Consider the following 18,118-nt stretch of genomic DNA (forward strand, 5'->3'; position numbering starts at 1 on the left):
ATAGTGTGGACGTAATTCACTCCTCACTTGCTATAATTTAGAAAAACAACAAAAAGATGGGTACTACTTTGCCCAAATAATGTTTTCAATTACTGCAAGGTTTGGTATATAGTACTGTATAGCCAGTTTAGAACTGCTAACATTTTTATTGCCTGACAATAATTATATCTCTTATTTTAAAACTCACAATTGCTAGAATGACAAGTGCAGGTAGGAAAGCATATAGCATTAAGAAATCTGTTGTGAATCTGGACATTGCATCAGGAAAGGTTGTCTCAATGAACTGAATGCCCTGCTGGAAAACACATGATGCGCCAACTCCAGAAGAAACATTGGAGCCACCTGCAAAAAAAAAAGTTTTGTATTATAGAGCATGCAGGCTGGTTACTGTAAGTGGTGCACTGATTTAAACATCTGGATTCCAACTTCTACTCTAACTCAATTTTATTTAATATACTTGGCCTTACAATTTATTTTAATATAACTTATATGTTCACAACTCCTTCCTGTTCCCCTGTGGGTCTGGAGGGCACTGTCCGTAGTGGAGAACAGTGTTGTTCCAGGAGATTCTGGGCAGAGGCTGTACAATTATTGTATGTTCAGAACTCAGCTCTGCAATGACTTATTGCTTCACCGTAGAAGCTTGAGAGCACGTTGGCAGATCTCTTGCGATACAAATACCACAGCTCATACAGCTGCTGCAATGGTTACTGTGGTCCTGAAACTGGAGTAATACCCACAGCGTGGCTGGGCAGGTAGATTTCCTTCCCTTACAGGCGTCCCAGGAGCTCCCCAGTGCCCATCCCAGCCAATCTTCTGTATATGGGAAATTGGGGCATTCTTCATGTTTCTGTGTCTAACCTGCATTGCATTTTCTGAAGAGAAGAATGAAGTGTCACTAGAACCTTCCATTTCACTCACACCAAATGGAAGATTTAAGGCCCATCAAATATGCTGTCTGCGAGGACCCATAAGCACTGGGAAGTGGTTTGACTTAGGCTTATTAATATTTATGAAATACTTTGAGATCCTTACATAAAAGTGCAAGGTATTATCCTCATTGTTGTGATGAATGCCTTTGACATCTTCAAGGTTGCGTTACTGCAATATGCTCTATATGGGACTACATTTTAGAACCATCCAAAATTGAAGCTAGCATATAATGTGTTAGTCCGCTTAGAGCATGTAGTATCTTGCCATGATCTGCCCTGTCTGTCTGCGGGTTTCAAGGAGATGTTAAAGGTGTTGATTTTCACTTATAAACAGGGTCCCATGTGTTCCATAGTTGGAGAATTTCACCCCTTGTAATGGGCCTCACTTAGGGTCCGGTTGGGAAGCATAGCCTAGTGGTCATATGTTGTATTTGTAAGTTGTATGGGGTGCTTAGAAAGGTGTAGGCAAGTACTCTTTGTTAGCATGTTTATAAATTTAAACATATATTTCATTAAATTGATTTACAAAGGGCTTAAGGGGGCTCAGTGAACACTTACCACATGTGAAGTTTAATCCATAAAATTCATTGACGGCAAGAACCTCACTGCTGTATTTTTGGAACGTAAGGTAACTTAGAACTTTAAAAGGTGTAGGCATGTTTTCTGTGTGCCTTGAACAAACAAAAACTAGTTAAATTGGGCTTCTGTTATTTCAAGAACCAATACTACCCAAATTTATAATAACTGCACTGCTCCTTTCAGCATCTTACAACAACATCTCACATTTTAGAGAGTGTTCTTAATTTGCCTGCACAATATTCAAGTACAAACTGTATTTGTGACAAATGTTGAAGGACCTATTAAGGAGACCAATGACCATTAACAGTGTCAGGATATACAGTAATGAATTGTTTGGGTATGGTTGCAATTAATTTTACAACTTATTTATATTCATGTTGCTGTGTCATAAAAAAAGCTAATAAAATGACAATGGAAGAACTATTAGGAGTGATCAGTGTTATCTGCATAACAAAAGTCTACCATGTGTATTCAATTCATTTCCTCTAAAGTAGACACAAAGTGAATATTAAGGCCTGGAGGACCACTAAAGATACTTGCAAAACAAAGAATTAATAACGTGAATCAAAACAGAGTCTTGAATCAGCTCAGTGTAACTGTACTCAGCAAATATATGCACTTCCTGTCTCTCATACAAAGATTCCAACCAACTCTTTATCATCCAACACAGCAAATGCAGCAGAAATGTCCAGCAATCCAAGACCCACTGGCAATATTGACTCTCTTCACAGACAATGAAGAGATTCACAGTCTTAATTAGCATTGTGTGTACTAAAAAACATGGTAAAAAAACCCACACATTCTCACTCAAAGAGATCAGTAAGGCACAGAACTACGGTGGTGGGAAATACTTTCACAACAAAACTACAACCCTTCACTAAATTTCGCAGTGACTAAAAGGGCACTGAAGAGAGTGTTAATGTAGTTTTACTTTGCAGAACAAGCTTTAGCTGAAATCTGTTTACAGGAGAAAAAGCACTGTCAAATATGGCACAGAGTGATACTTTTTTTGAGAACCACTTTATCAGGTGTAGCCATTCCAGTGAGGAAGTGGCTTTGGCATTAACTATCATTAGGCGTATTTCAGTTCTGTAGGAAAAGTCAGGATTGAGTGTGTCCCATGTATTTAGTACAAGGTTTAAAAGATCAGTGATTAGATAGTTGCCTTGCCAAAGACTACAGGTGCACTTTATCTAGTTGTTACCTTGTTGCGTACACACGCATAGACTCACCTTTAGCAACAGAGATTCTTGAGACTATTCTATAGTTACATTATTTTATCATTAAAACCACAATTATTTAGTAATACTTTTCCTTACCTTACAAGCCCAGTTCCAACGAGCACTCCTGCTACATTAAGTAGCAACACTCCACTGTTGACTACATTTGGATTTTGAACCACACCAAGCAAAACAAGTGTTAGTAGCTCACCAATTATATGAGGTACTAACACAACAGCAAAGAAACATCCAAATCTGGAAACATCAGGGTTCATTCCTACAGTCCTGTGCAAATACAGGCAAGAGAGCATTTTAAAATATAAAAATAAACATTATGGCATCAGACTTTTAAAAACATTCTCCCTTTTTGTACCCACAGGTGCACTAATATTTTGTCATTTAGTCATGGAGGTACAATCATGTAGTTGGATGTCTAAATAACATCAGTACTGTCTGCAGATAATTACAGATGGAATTTTGTACCACAGTATTTTATACAGGCACATTCTGGGTGCAAAAAAGGATGTTGGATTGGGGCCCTGCTTAAAATCAGGCTGTTATAGTCCTAAAGAAGAGTGTACACATCCTTAGTACCCTCTATTAAGGGGCATCTAAATTAATTTCCTCACTCCACAGAAGGAGTCTTAACCCCCTTCCTGCTCCTACTTCCTCTCCACGAAACAAAACATATCCTTATTTTTCTCACCCTTGCTCAACCCACCTGCTAACAAATCTGATCTCCTCATACTACCAGCTCCATCCTGGTTCTTCCCTAACTTGACCTCTCAATAAGGCCTCCATGGCCTTCCTGTGCGGCTGGCATGAAGGAGTGGTCAGGATAAGCAGCAAGAGATGGAGCACAGCTCAAGGTAAAAAAAGAGGCTTACAACAACAGATAAAGACAGTCTCTGCCTGAAAGAGTTTACAGTCTACAAAACAAGTATACTGTAGAGAAGACAGAGTGAGTCTTTGCAGTTGCTGGCTCTCAGAAGCTGTATAAGTTGCCTGCCATTGTTCCTGAAAAGGAAGTCTACCTCAGCAATGGTCACAGAATGTTTTCTACATCCCCCTTCTCAGGGAATCAGTTCACTGGGTAGGTGTAATGGGAATTGCAATAGGGGACAAAAATCTTAGTGGAGAGAAAGTTTTTTTATATATGTCAATCAAGGGGGAATTTTATTGGGGCACAGACTGACACAGGACCTCCCTGGCTGCCAGGTGTTTATTGTTTTGTTTTTTTAGGTCTATGCCAAAATGATAAGGAGAGGGACAACGTTGCCTGAAGGTGACTGCTTCCCTAAATACTAAGATGGAGTAAGCAGGAGACTAATCATGTGAGCAGGTCCCTCCAACTGACACTAGAAGCAGAAACTCTTCTCCTTTTTCTGTAAGGAAAGATTTTTTTCAAAATGTTTTTGTTTGCCAAAGTCCCCTCTATCTCTTCACTTGGGGGCTTGCAGTAATTTGAAATCCTCTGTAAAAAGGACTTAAGAAAATGATCTCCTCTCTGGAGTAACACCACCATTCCCTCTTGAGGAATTGAAGGGAAAAGGTGGCAGTTAGGCTGACGACTGAGCATGCATCAGGACACGTGGTGGACGTAGGTATATTTTGGTAGATCCAAGCTCTAGGTAATAGTGCCTTTCATCATTGTGTTCATTTTACTGTAGACCATAAAGTAACTGTAATTTTGCTATCAATTGTCACAGGAAAAATGACAGTACATTATCTTCAGTGTACCACACTCCCCATCCTTTATAACTTAGACAAGCAGACAGAATGATAAGGCTGAATAACCTTGGATAGAAATCTACCTAGTTACATATGTCTCAGGGCTTTTAATTACTTCATCGTTTCCCAAACTTTGTTCCGCGGAACACTGGTGTTCCGCTCAATCTGAATAGGTGTTCCGTGAAAGAATCTAGAATTTAATTTTGACTCTTGCACTTGATTTTTGTACTACTTTATACACGCTTTCCAGTCAGAAATTGTTAGTTCAAGTTATTTTAAATTGGTATTTTTGCTTTGTTTTATAAAATAAAATATATTTAAGCATAAATAATGCAATTTTTTATTTGAAAACCAAACAACTACAAAATAATATTATAAGTGTTTCGTAATAGGCTAAAAAGTGTTCCGTGGCCAAAAAAGTTTGGGAAACGCTGAATTACTTTATGTCTGATGTAAGCATCGTTACTTTCTTAGGAGCTATCACTAGCTTTATAAAGATTATCTAGAGACATTTAAGAGCCTTTTGTGTTGCTTAAAACTGGAAATTGCCTGCCTGTTTTTAGAACTTCAGATCTTTTTGTGAGATTGATTATAGTTAAAAAAAAATACATCATGGGATTTAAGGATTTAATAAATTTTTGGGGAAATGGAAAGCAATTAATAGAAACAATGATCACATAATCAAAAGATACAATTATTAGCTGTACTCTGCATTAACTTCTGCAAGAAACTCTGGAGAATTGAAGGGAGACTATGCCGCAGTAAGCAGCCACTCTCCCCAAAAACTCTCAGAATGCCAGCTTCAAACTGTTTGCACAGACAGGCTTCCACAGGATTGGAGGCTGTGGGCCTCTCTACCTTGTGCATGCCATGAAAATGATATAAGACCTAACCCTTCAGAACTTGCCAAATCCCTTAAATAATGAAGGGTGAGCAATACCTTAATCCTTGATTTCAGTGGGACCACTTGTTGAGTAAGAAACTATTCAATATGAGTGAGGATGGCAGAATTAGGCCTTAAATAAGTATATGAAGTTACCTTGAACACTCCAAATATTGAGGTTAGGGTATTTCCTATAAGAAGTACAAAGCAATACCGCAAATACTGAGATCATCTATTTGTCTTAGATTCACAGGTTTTTAAGGGCCAAAACAAGCCTTTTGTCTCATTTTTGTGTCGTTTATTAGAACATTTTCACCAAAATTCTAACTCACCGAGGCTATGTCTATACTACATAGCTTATGTCAGCATAGCTATGCTGTCATAAGTCCCTTGTGTGGATGCAGCATACACCGATAGGAGACATTTTTATGGTGATGTGGAAACATCACCTTCCTGAGTGACTGGTTTGCCAACAGCAGTGCTCTTATGTCAGCATAGCTGTGTCTGCACTAGGAGTTTTGTCGATACAGCTATGTCAGTCAAGGGTGTAGGTTTCTCTCACTCTGACCAGTGTAGCTATGCTGGCATAAGTTTTGAGTGTAGATAAGAGTTAGAGTAGGGTAAGTACTATATCATCCCTATGCCTTTTCTTTGCTTTTCTGATCTCTCTGAAAGGCAATATCTTAAAGCCTATTCCTGGAGGCCTGTTCTTGACACAGGAATTTAAGAGCACCATAATGAGAATATAGTTTTAAGAAGGTATAACTGTCTCAGTGCTTACCAGTATATAAAGGTGCTGAAAATCACCATACTGATGATGCTGAAGGGAAGGAAATGTAGTATGTATGCTAACAATATTTGCCACTTCTGATATAAGCCATCTTTGCTTTCTTGGTCACTGACAGCACGTAATGGAGGAACTGGAGTGGAAGGTACAATAGGAATTAAACCACCATTGACCAAAAGTACCATGCAGAAGTTGATGCTCGCAAAGCTTAGACAAGGCAACTTGACAACTCTTAGACTATTTCAGAAACACTTTGTTTGAACCCATCTGGTTGGCCATTGCATGTGAAAACCATGTTCACTAGTAGATCAGATAGTCTATACACAGAACCAGAGGTGGCCAGATGCGGCATGGGAGATACAAGCTTCATCTCTAGCAGGTAAGAATCTGACACCACTCATAATAACTGTCTTTGATGGTCAGTTTATGGAGATGTCCATCTTCTATGATGATGGGGGTCACATATTTGCCCTTGATTGAAAGAACAGTTTTCACCCTCCAAACAGAGGTATTGTTACTACATGGGAGGCCAAAATATGGCACTTGTGAAAGAAAGAACATTTGAAAATAACAATTCTCAGAAGTATAAGATACCAACATAATACTTTCAAGGATAAAAAAGTCTAATAAAGACTTCTACCCTTAATCACTGTTGAAGCCACCCATGTCATATGCCCTTTCAACCTTTCCATGCCCATAACTGTGATCTCAATTAACAGAGTGCAAATTTGCAGCTAGACTTTGTCCTACCTTTACACAGCCAGACAGAGGCATAGGAGGAAGTAAGGACTATTCCCCACTTGCATAACTCATATAAGAGCTGGCCAAAAATGCAGCCCCAGCACAGAGGCAGAAAGTGGACAAGGAAGGACAGGGATTAGTTGGAGCCCCAGTTCCATACTCCCTGCCACCTCAGCTAGGGGGCCATGCCAGGAGAGCATGCTATACTCTTTAAATAAGTGTAATAACTTACTTCACTCAGCACAATCAGGTTGCTCTGAGTTATATTGTCTTTGTCTGTGTCACTATACTGTACCTCCCATTGCTTCCCTGTGCGACATTGTGTAGCCCTTAAAATTAGCATTCTTAAAGGCCTTTTTCATAGTATATACTGTACTTGCTGCACATAATATGGAGGAACGAATAACTTACACAGGGCAACAGCATTGAGCATTCCTGTGTAAGGTGGAGCACTCACACACTGGTAAAGGAGTCCCACGCGATCTTGCAGTGCTCCTTTTAGAACATCACTCTTCAGTCTGAGAAGGAACAATGCTAAAAACAGGCCAAACAACAGATTCTGAAAAAGACGCATGGTTATGCCAATCTTATCTCTGGAGAAGTTTCTTGTTGTCCTCCTGAAATTGAAACAAAATCATTGTACTATTTTTGTTCGTTATGACTGATAATGTGTCCAGCTTTGAAAAAGAAACAAAGGCACTCTGCCCCAAAGAGGTTTCAATGTAAAAGGCAGCATAAGGAAAATGGTATGCACTGGGAAGCCCAGAGGAAGAAATAACGTATGTGCCTATATGCAAGGTGAATAAGATTATCCAAATAAGGTTATTAGAGAGCTTCAAAATTATTATTTTTTTAGAGTGAGTTCTTACCGTAAGAGAATCCATAGTTTGGAGACTGCACTGGGTGAGTCTTTGCTTTTGAATGGTATTGCTGGCAGGTCTTTCATGCGTTTTGTTCTTTCAATGGCCTCCAAAGTCTTGTGAAAGATCTCTGAATTTTTATAGGCAGATGTAATTATGTGAACTCTTCTGTAGGTTTCCAGTTCACGTTCTTTGCTTTGAGTGTCCACAGATGTCAGATCCACTGCAAATTTACTCAAGTGTTAAACTACAGACATTATCAAAGGTCTGATCATTTCCCCTTCCTACTGTCCTTTCACCAAAGTCTTTATAGAAAAATCTGGAGAAGGAGGAAAAATCTGCTGGAAACTGGGAACTTTTCACCTTGTGGAGATTCCTCTCCATTCTCTCAGTGTGGGGAATTCAGCCTCTGGGAATGTCATTTCTATGGAACCCTGACTCTGTGGAGTCCTAGATCCTGAAATGAATGGACTTGCCTTTCACTGGTAGAGCCTCTAAATTTGTTCCCCACTGACAAAGAACCATATTGCCATTGCCTATGCCCTAACTCAGGGGTGGCCAACCTGAGCCTGAGAAGGAGCCAGAATTTACCAATTGACATTGCCAAAGAGCCACAGTAATACGTCAGCAGCCCCCTCATAAGCTCCCCAACCCCACTCCCAGTGTCTCCTGCCCACTGGAAGCCCTGCCGATCAGCACCTCCCTCTCCCTCCCCGCACTTCCTGACCAGCTGTTTCGTGGCGTGCAGGAGGCTCGGGGGGGGGGCGGAGGGAAGGTGGAGCGAGGGCACGGCAGGCTCAGGGAAAGGGGGTGGGAAGGGGTGGAGTGGGGGCAGGGCCTGTGGCAGAGCCAGGGGCTAAGCAGTGAGCACCCTACAGCATATTGGAAAGTTGGCGCACGTAGCTCCAGCCCCGGAGTCAGTGCCTATACAAGGAGCCGCATATTAACTTCTGGTTGGCCACCCCTGCCCTAACTCCTGTTCAGGGAAAAGAAGGTGCTAATGCTGCTTAGGATGGATGGATGATCAGATTTCCACTCAGAAATCTACCAGGCTTTGAGGACTGCCCACCATCCAGAACAACTTCTCCTTGACTCCTACCCCTTCTCTACTATGAGATACTCCAACCTAACCCATGGAGCTTCATTTTGTGAAATATTGGTCTCGGGGGATAACATGCTACCAGAGTTACTTCTCTTCTCTCGCCAATGCAGTTTTGCCCTGTTGCACTGGTTTTTGCTCCCTCTTCTGGTGGAGGGGAACTTCCAATCTCAACAACCCCGCCCCCACCCATTTTAAAAATGTAAAATAGATGATGCTGGGCTGGTCAAATTACCCATTACTGTTCCAAGCCCCGTGTAAAGCAAAAATGATTTACTGCAGTGGAACTTACAGAAGATAAAAATTCTGCATAGCTGGATGCTCCATATTAATAAATTCACCTATAAGTTGGTCTTGCCACCAACAGCTGTTTCTTATTATTAGCAGATGAGAACCTTGGGTTCTGGTTGTCTTCCTTGTATGATCAAATGCTAATGCTGTGGAGTTTTGGAAAATCACATTTCTTTTGAAGCAAACAATCATCTAACTTGACCAATAGCATCAGAACCTAGATTAAAGTTCTCAGAAGCATGTGTTCTAACAGATCACTTACTTCTCTAAACCTGTTAAACTGGCTACATAAAGTGTTCATATTACACCTTCTCTTCATAAGTTTTGTTTTTTCAGTGTTGTGTATGCTTAAACTCTAAGGGTATGTCTACCCTGCAATTAGATACCTAAAGTTGACCCATGCAAGCTAACTCGCACTCGTGGGGCTCAGCCTATGGGGCTCTTTAATTGTAGTGTAGACGTCCAGGCTCAGACTGGAGCCCAGACTCTCTAGGACCCTGAAACGTTAGAGGGACTCAGAGCTCAGATTGCAGCCAGAGCCTGGCAGTCTACATCGCAATGAAACAGTCCTGTAGCCTAAGCCCCAGGAGCCTGAGTCAGCTGGAATGTGCTAGCTGCGGGTTTTTAATTGCAGTGTAGACATTCCCTAAAATGTTGTCAGATGGGAGTTAAACCATAACAAGGTGGGAGTTAAACCATAAAGTACTTTAAACTCCTTTGTCCAAGGAGTTTAAAGTACTTTACAAAAGATTAAGCTTCAGAGCACCTCTGTGAGGTAACTGAAATAAGCAATATTGTCCTCAGCTGTAGTGGTCAGTACTTCCAAAAATCAGGTCATATGTCTTTAAAGATGGGGATCCAACATTTAGTCACCCAAACCCAGAAGTAACATTGGAAAATTTGGCCCTAAGTGATTTACTTAAGGTCACACAGCAAGTCAATGCAATGTGAGAGTTTTAAAATCTAATCCCTGCACTAACCACTAGGCCCTGTAGTTAACATTCTGTTCTTTATTTACTGTCATGTTTGACAAATACCAAACATTGTACTTCGACTCCATAATCAATACAATCCATTCTATGAAACATAGAGCTTTATTTTCCTCTGACACTGGTGTAAATTAGGAGTAACAATAGTGAAAACTGACCTCAGGGATAACAGATTCAGACCCCCTGTTTATATAGTCAAAATGCACAGAAGCTACCAATTTTCAGAACACTTGTAATTCTTTGATCTAAACTTTTTTCTTTATTTTCACATTCAAAGGTTGACACTTGAAGAATGTAGCACTTTGTGTTTACTGAATGTTTTAAAATGTGAGTCTAAATCTCAGACTTGTGACTTTGAGACTATTCAAATTCATGATGACAAAATTATCCTTACTGTCATATTAGTATTTTCAGCTTTTTTCAATTCCAGCTTCACGTCTACAATCATTCTCTCTCCTAATTGAAGGCAGAATGCCACCAAAACAATAGAAAAATACTGTTTCCCTCTGAATGTACCATGCTTCTTCGTATAACGTCTTGGACATTTCTGGATTCACTAGTTAGCGTTCAAACAGCATCAGCAATCAGCCACCCAAATATACTAGATTAAAAGTATGGGTTCTTTGAGTATTTGTGCATGTACATCCTACTCTAGGTGCACATGTACCCCATACACACTAGAATAGAAATCTGAATTCCTTACTGACTTACATCCTGCACATCCTTGTGCTCTGCCCCCAAACCCAAGGGCAGAATGGCTGAAACCATTCCTTGGTTCCTTCTTATCACCAGTGGCATCAAAATGAAACTAGGCTGTGTCTGCTTCTTACCCCTTACCACATTCTTCAAGACTATCCTTACCTGGCTACTTAAGGGTTATTTCCACAGAAATCCATCCTTTTTTTTTCCCTTTAAAAATTTACTTAAACTTACTTTGTTTGGGTTTTTTTTAAAACAAATACTTATTTTCTCTCAACACTTTTTGCCACAACCACTTAAAATAGCAAATTCAAAGCCTTTGGGCTTCATTCTGCCCATCTTGTTACAGACTCATTCTCCTTACAGAGCATCATAGCTCTTTATTTCATCTCAACAAGAGCCATGAGCCTGACCATTGCTTTGATGGTCATTCTCCTCAGGAATGAGAAAAATCTAGAGACACGCATCTAAAATTATATCATCTGGAGGAGTTTATCAGAGGCACTTAGGACCCAGAAGAACAGGCATCAAGCTTCAAGATGGAACCGTCCACCTCTAAATCCTACACTGTCAGCACCCCCATCGACTGGAATATGACTCCCGAAGATGGAACTGGTAAGGAATCTGGCCCAGCACTGACAAGCCCAATAGAATTCATAGCATGCCAAAGATCAGCTTGGCACCAATGGCTGCTCCAGCACCGAAGACTGGTACTGTCTCCTCCATGCTGAGGCAAGGTAGATGAGAGCCCCAGACTAAGCATAGTTCCTGGCACTGGTCTTTCTCCCCTAAGAATAGGAAAGTTGAAAGGCCTAAGAAGAGCTGTTCACCTCTACTCTCCTCCCAGGGACTGAGCACAAAGTGCTCTTATGCTTCAGGGCAAGCGACAATGGTTTCAGCTTTAGGTCAGCTACCCTGGTTCCTGCCGATACCAATTCCTCAATGCCAGTCATCACGGTACTGATATTTGAGCCAGCACTGGCAACTGAGCCACTAGCTTCTCCCAAAGACTCATCATCATCATCTTCTCCTCCTCCTGACAAGGTGCCTCTTTTGGCTCTGGATTATTTCAGGACTTTTCAAGAGCTGCTGTCTCAAATTGCTGTCGCACTGAAACTGAAACCTCAGTGACTGATGAAAGGTCCATAACTTATTTGATATCTTCCATTCCTCCACTGTGGGCAGGTTGCCAATGCCTATAAATGAAGGCATCTTGGAGCCAGCTACAGATCTCTGGAAGACCACCACTACCCTTGCATCACTGCAAAACCAGCAGAAAAAAAATAAAGTTCCACGGAAAAGCTTTGAGAAGTTCTATACACATTCAATCCCTGACTCTTGGGTATATCTCTGTGGTTCATGAGAAACCACGCCTGCATGGTCTACCAACAGTTACTCCTGAAGTAAAGACCCCAAAAAGCTGTATCTCTTTGGAAGGAAAGCTTACTCCTGCACTTCATTCCAACTACACATACTGAATTACCATGCATTATTCATCAAGTATGATTTTTTGATGTGGGACAAAGTGTTTTCTTTTGTGAACAAGCTTCCTCCAGAAATCAGGGAGACATCAAAGGCCACTGAGAGGCAATGTAGCCTAGTAGCACTGGACTGGGACTCAGGGACCTACATTCTATTCCCAGCTCTGCCACTGGCCTGCTGGGTGACCTTGAGTAAGTCACTTTACCTCTCTGTGCCTCAATTTCCACATCTGTAAAATGGGGATAATGATACCGACCTTCCTTGTAAAGCACCCAGACCTATGAATGAAAAGTGCTATATAAGAGCTAGGGTATTTCTTATTATTACTATTATATCTTGTTATCACTATATTGGTGGAGGGATGCTCAGAACATTCGGAAAGGCATAACCTTCTCCACCCCTCTGCCTACAAAGACACTGACCATAGACGCATCAGGAACTGGTTGTGAGCTTCACCTGGACTACCTTCAGATACATGGGATATGGTCCCAGAAGGAGATGAGCCTCCCCGTAAACATCCTAGAACTCTGGAAAATCAGATTATCTGCAAACCATTCCTTATAGTTTTAAAGAATTCCACTGCACAGCTCTTCACAGACAACACATCTGCATTGTATTATATATTGTTCATCACCTCTATGCCAAGAGGAAATCAGATTATGGACATGGTCAACTCCATGGGATAACCCCAGTTGCTCTTCATCTTCCAGGAGTCAACAATAACATAGCAGACAATCTGTCACCAATGGTCTCTGAAGAGCAACATCCTCAGCCTGATATTTCAACAATAGGAAATCCCATTATAGACTCATTTGCCATCAAAGAGAGCACAAAGTGCCCAGGTTTTGCTCCAGGAGGAGCCTGAGCCCAGGATCCATGCAAGACACTTTTCTCATACCACAGAATCAAGTTCTGATGATATGTAAAGTCCAGAAGGACTGCAGCTATATCTGGCACTGCTTGATGTCCTGGTAATGATCCCTTATGGACATCTACTTTGCGATGTCCACAAAAACATCTTTTTTCCAGTATCCAGCCACAACAACTTCCTGAACCAATGCTTCTTCCCAGATGGCAATCTGATCCATGGTCTCAGCATGGCTCCAAGCAGCTGTGCAAGACATGTTGTTGGCTTCAGGAGTGCTATCACAATTGTATCCTGAGATCCATGAACAAATGGGGAACATCTGGCTCCATACCAGCTTCTTATGGGGGTGCGCGGTTGTGCTTGGAACTTGATCAGAGCAGGGAGGGCACACAGGTAACCGGACAGGTTAGTAATTGTCAACCTGCAAAGCACTGTGGGGTAGCCATTAAAAGCATGCAAAAAGTATTGTATAGCAGTTGGTCATGTGGATGCAAACAAATTCAATTTGGAGGAAACTGTGTCCACTTTGCAAGATGACTCCAGAGTTGGCGACATATGCAGAATTAGAGTGCAGTGATGGATTGTGTCATGTGTATGTAAGCATTTTCAAACCAGATTAACTTGAGTTGAGCCAGTTTAAAACCCCCATGTAGACAAGCCCTCCAGCTCTCTGAACTCTCATTCAGTTCAACTAAAATCTTCCTTGCAACAATTTCACTATGCCAACTTCCTAGCCAGTCATACTCAATTTTTCCCACTCTACTGTATCCAGCGCTGCTTCACACTTATCTGTCGATCTTAATATTGTCCTTTCAGGACTCATGGACCCTCCCCCTTTGAATGCCTTTCTGCTCTCTAAACCATTTCACTCTCAAAAGGGCTTTTTTGGTGGTCATTACATCAGTCAGTAGGGTCATGTAACTCCAAACTCTCCTGGCTGACCTTCCTTACACAGCATTCCGCAGAGATAAGGTGGTGCTGACATCTCACACTAAATTTATTTGCAAAGTTGTTTCAGACTTTCATTTAAATCAATCCATTAATCCCCTCATTTTCTTTACAAAACCTACTCCTACCCGTCAGAGAAGAAATTTCATACTTAGACATTTCAAGGGCCTTGCTATATTACTTGAATAGGACAAGCCCTTTTAGACAACCAATCTTTTTGTTTCCATAAGTAGCACTTCTAAAAGAGAATCCATATTTTTCCCAGAGAATGTCTAAATGGATTATGCCATGTATTCAGTCTGTTATTACATGGTTGATATACCTCTTCTGCCAAATATTTGACTATGGCTCAGGCTGCCTTTTCTGCATATTTCAGAAATATAACCATGTCTGAGATGTGCCAGGGTGCTACCTGGAGTAATCCCCTCACTTTTGTTAAACATTTTGTCCTTGATTTGGGCGCAAGATTGGATGCCAAATTTGGGAGGTCAGTGTTACAATCAGTGTTTAATTAGTGGCAACTAGGACTCCTTAGTTTTACCATCCAGACGGGGCATTGCTTGCCAGTCACCTAGAGTGGGGAGTGGGATGCACATGGACAATTTCTCAGAGAAAAAAACCCCAGCAACTTACTTCACAATAACTGTGGTTCTTCAAGATGCTGTCCTACAGTGTGGATCTCATGACCTGCCCTCCATACACACTTTTTTTTGGTGAGTCTTTCTTAAATTGATTTTCTGAATTAGCACTAGAACTGATGGGTGTTCGAGACTTCTCTGCCCTTTATATGCCGTTGGCCGGGGTGGGGCACAAGGACATGCAGGGCGCAAGTGCAGCCACACAAACACTGCAAATCAAAGATGCTAGTCTCATGTGCTTGGGGCACGTGCACCTAGAGTGGGATCCACACAGACAAAATGTTTTGAAGAACCATAATTACTGTGAGGTAAGTAAATGTTTTGTTTTAAATCAGCAATAAGAGCCAAATACTACATAATGCTGTGGAGCTTTATAGAGTCTCTGAGCATCTTCAACTTCCACTAAAGTCAATAGGAATCAAAGGCACTCCATACTTTGGAGAATCAAGTCTAATTTCCTAGGAGCAAAGGAGTATCATGAATCCAGAGGATCCCTGAACCTGGAACTCTGGTTGTGGAATTAGTGTGCCTTATTATTTCATATTGCTCTATTGCAATGCTATTGTGTATTTTCATTGTTCCCTTATCCAGAGTAAAGTTCACATCAGTTTGCTCTTTCTTTTCCGGCTCTAGTTTGCCTATCATTCAGGCATCTGAATGTTCTATATCCTACAGGTTAAAATAAGTACTGTACTAGATAAAAGCAGCATGTTTTCAAAACTGACCTAAACTATTTTGTTGCTAATCCCACAGTTACTTTTATTCTCAGATCTAAGACCAGTTGTTCTGTTGAATATGTTACATAATTTTATAGCACTGATCCCCTCAGAAGCAATGGAACAAACTAGCTCAGCACAATTACAAAGAACAGGAAGAATTAGAATGAGTTATGCTGGCATAACCTGTTTGCCTAGAATAAAATGCCAACATCTTTGCTAATATGAGTTGGATAAACTTACCATAAAAGTCAAAAGGATTTGATTGTTCAGGACAGGCGTAGCTGCAATCACTAAAAAATGTGATCATTTCTGAAGGGTCCCCACAGAAAACCAATTCTCCAAAACTCATGATGGCGATTTTGTCAAATAACTGGTTGGACAACACAACATATATTAATGAGATCAACTTACTACTAACAAGGAAAACATTAATATTGGAATAGTACTTTATAATTTGGTAAATAAAGGCCCTTTAGCAAGAAGTGTAGATTTGCCCTGTCATTACATTTCCTTATTGTATTTCTGCACTGCCAAATGTCTTTTTAATCATAAACTATTAGAACTGACCCTTCTTAAAGGTATTGGATCCTACCGGGTATGAAGAGAAAGGTGCAGTCTGAGCACAGGAATGGGAACCATGAACTCTTGACTTCTCAGTTTTGACACAGCCTTGCTTTGTGACCTTGGTCAAGTTGCTGACCCTCTCTGGGTCTCAGTAACCCCAATCTGTAAAATGGGTGCAAAAATACTAATCTGCCTCAGGAGGGTCAGACATACATGCTTACCACTTTCTGAAAGCCAGGTCCCTGTAAAGGTGTCTCAGGTTGGATACACAAAATCACCAGCCACTTTTAAAAAAATTGTCCATTAAGTACATTGTCTTTTTTAAAAAAATAAAGACAAACTGTGCCTCAACTTGTCACCCAGCTGTGCCTCAACCTATCTGTTATTAGTTGGTCAATTTCTTGCATTACAGAAGAAATGGGTTTTGGAGAGGAATTTGAAGGAATCTGGAGAGGAATTTGTTATAAGTTCAGAAAGACAGGAAGGAGGAAGGCATGAAGGCGGTTGTGGACAAATGAGCAGTTGAGGTTAGCATCAGTGGTACAGCAGAGGGATCAATGGGAAGTGTGACTAGAGCAGCAGAAAGGGGCAGAGCTTTAAGGACCTGGAAGGTGAGGACAAGCAGCTTGAATTTGATGCAGTCGAAAATGGGAACTAGTGTTGGGATTTGAAGATAGACTGTATTTAATTTTGTACTAAATAATTCTCATCTTCAAGAAAAACTGCATGGAGTGATGCTCAGTAAGAATCTATTATCATTTTAATATTCCTTACCCTGAAAAGTTCTGACCGTGGTTGATGAATTGTAATAATCACAATTCTGTCTTGGCGTGCAAGTTCCGAAAGCAACAAGACAATCTGATTTGCAGTCATGCAGTCCAGTCCTGTAGTTGGTTCATCAAGTAACATGACTTCTGTGAATATAACAGGGATAATTTCTGAAAACTCAGTTAAATGGTAAGCAAATTGTATAGTTTCTGTCCTTTATAGGTCATTCAATGCATGCTATAGAATTATCTCTAAAGTGTGACAGCCATGCAAACCTGTGTACACATTTATTTCTCTGGTCTGATCCTTCAGCCTTTACTTGGTTCAGTGGTCCATTTTCAACCACAGTGAATACAGAGTGCAAGATCAGGTCCTCTCTTTGATACTCAGAATTACAACTTGATCATTTTTTCATGTTGACTTTTTCTCAGTGAAGCTATCAAAATAGATTCAGTGTGTTTGTCAGCTTTTAGAATTAGCATTATAAAATGATGCTTTTAAGGATAGGATGCTACATAAAATTAGCTAAAAGTGTGTATTCTGCATGTACACAGTATACACAACTGTGCTTTATATAATGAACTATTTAAAATTATCCTGTAGTACAGTATGTAGTTCTGTACATGAACCAGTCTTATTAGTGCATTATTTTCTTTGTAATTTTAATGTGTATTTTATTATACATAAGAATTTGGGGGGTGGGAGATGGAGGAAGAGAGATACAGTCCTGGAAAATGAATTATTTTATTTTTTCCACAAAAGAGGTACAGCGTGGACAATTCCCACTCTGACCAGTCAACCAATTTTATTAATATCTATGACTGTTGTCATTGCACCAGAGTTCATACAGTGTATAATGTAGTGTACATCATTCATCAAGGGAAATTCAAATCTCATTTCATCACTGGCTGAATTAATGTAGCAAACTACAAATGTTGATTCTTTGAATTATTGCAACATAGGTATTATATTGCCCCTTTTAAGTTCCCAACAGAAATCATAAATTTCTTCACAAAAATGTTCAAGAAAGTAGTGGATACAGCATATCAGTGCTCTAAAAGTTGCATTAGCTAAGGTATGGGGTATGCTTCATTCACTGGCTGGTTACATTAACTTATGTATGAGCACGGCTATACTGCTAAATGGTTATTCCAACTGAATTGCAAATTTAAGTAATTGTCAAGGCAAGTAGAGTTTGGGTATAGGCTACTTTTTTGGCTCTGTTTTATATCCAAATAAATAAATATGAAGGACTAAGTAATAATAATAATATTTAGCACTTACATAGCACTTTGAAAACACAAAGTGCTGAGCAAACAT

At 40.4% G+C, this 18,118-nt stretch overlaps 1 protein-coding gene across 1 annotated transcript in view; it reads right to left on the reverse strand.

Annotated features, from left to right (window-relative positions):
- The window catches only part of ABCG5 (ATP binding cassette subfamily G member 5), a 24,246-nt gene continuing 6,128 nt past the window's right edge, over nt 1-18,118 (reverse strand). The window contains exons 6-13 of the mRNA XM_048843380.2: nt 16,805-16,944; nt 15,707-15,836; nt 7,743-7,956; nt 7,285-7,490; nt 6,127-6,265; nt 2,831-3,016; nt 1,491-1,603; nt 1-342 (exon numbers count right to left, since the gene is read on the reverse strand). Of these exons, the coding sequence (XP_048699337.2) occupies nt 146-342; nt 1,491-1,603; nt 2,831-3,016; nt 6,127-6,265; nt 7,285-7,490; nt 7,743-7,956; nt 15,707-15,836; nt 16,805-16,944 (1,325 nt within the window). The 3' untranslated portion in view covers nt 1-145. The remainder of the gene's footprint in view (nt 343-1,490; nt 1,604-2,830; nt 3,017-6,126; nt 6,266-7,284; nt 7,491-7,742; nt 7,957-15,706; nt 15,837-16,804; nt 16,945-18,118) is intronic.

The sequence above is a fragment of the Caretta caretta genome, chromosome 3 (genome assembly GCF_965140235.1).
Source record: "Caretta caretta isolate rCarCar2 chromosome 3, rCarCar1.hap1, whole genome shotgun sequence".
In the NCBI taxonomy this organism is placed as follows: domain Eukaryota; kingdom Metazoa; phylum Chordata; order Testudines; family Cheloniidae; genus Caretta; species Caretta caretta.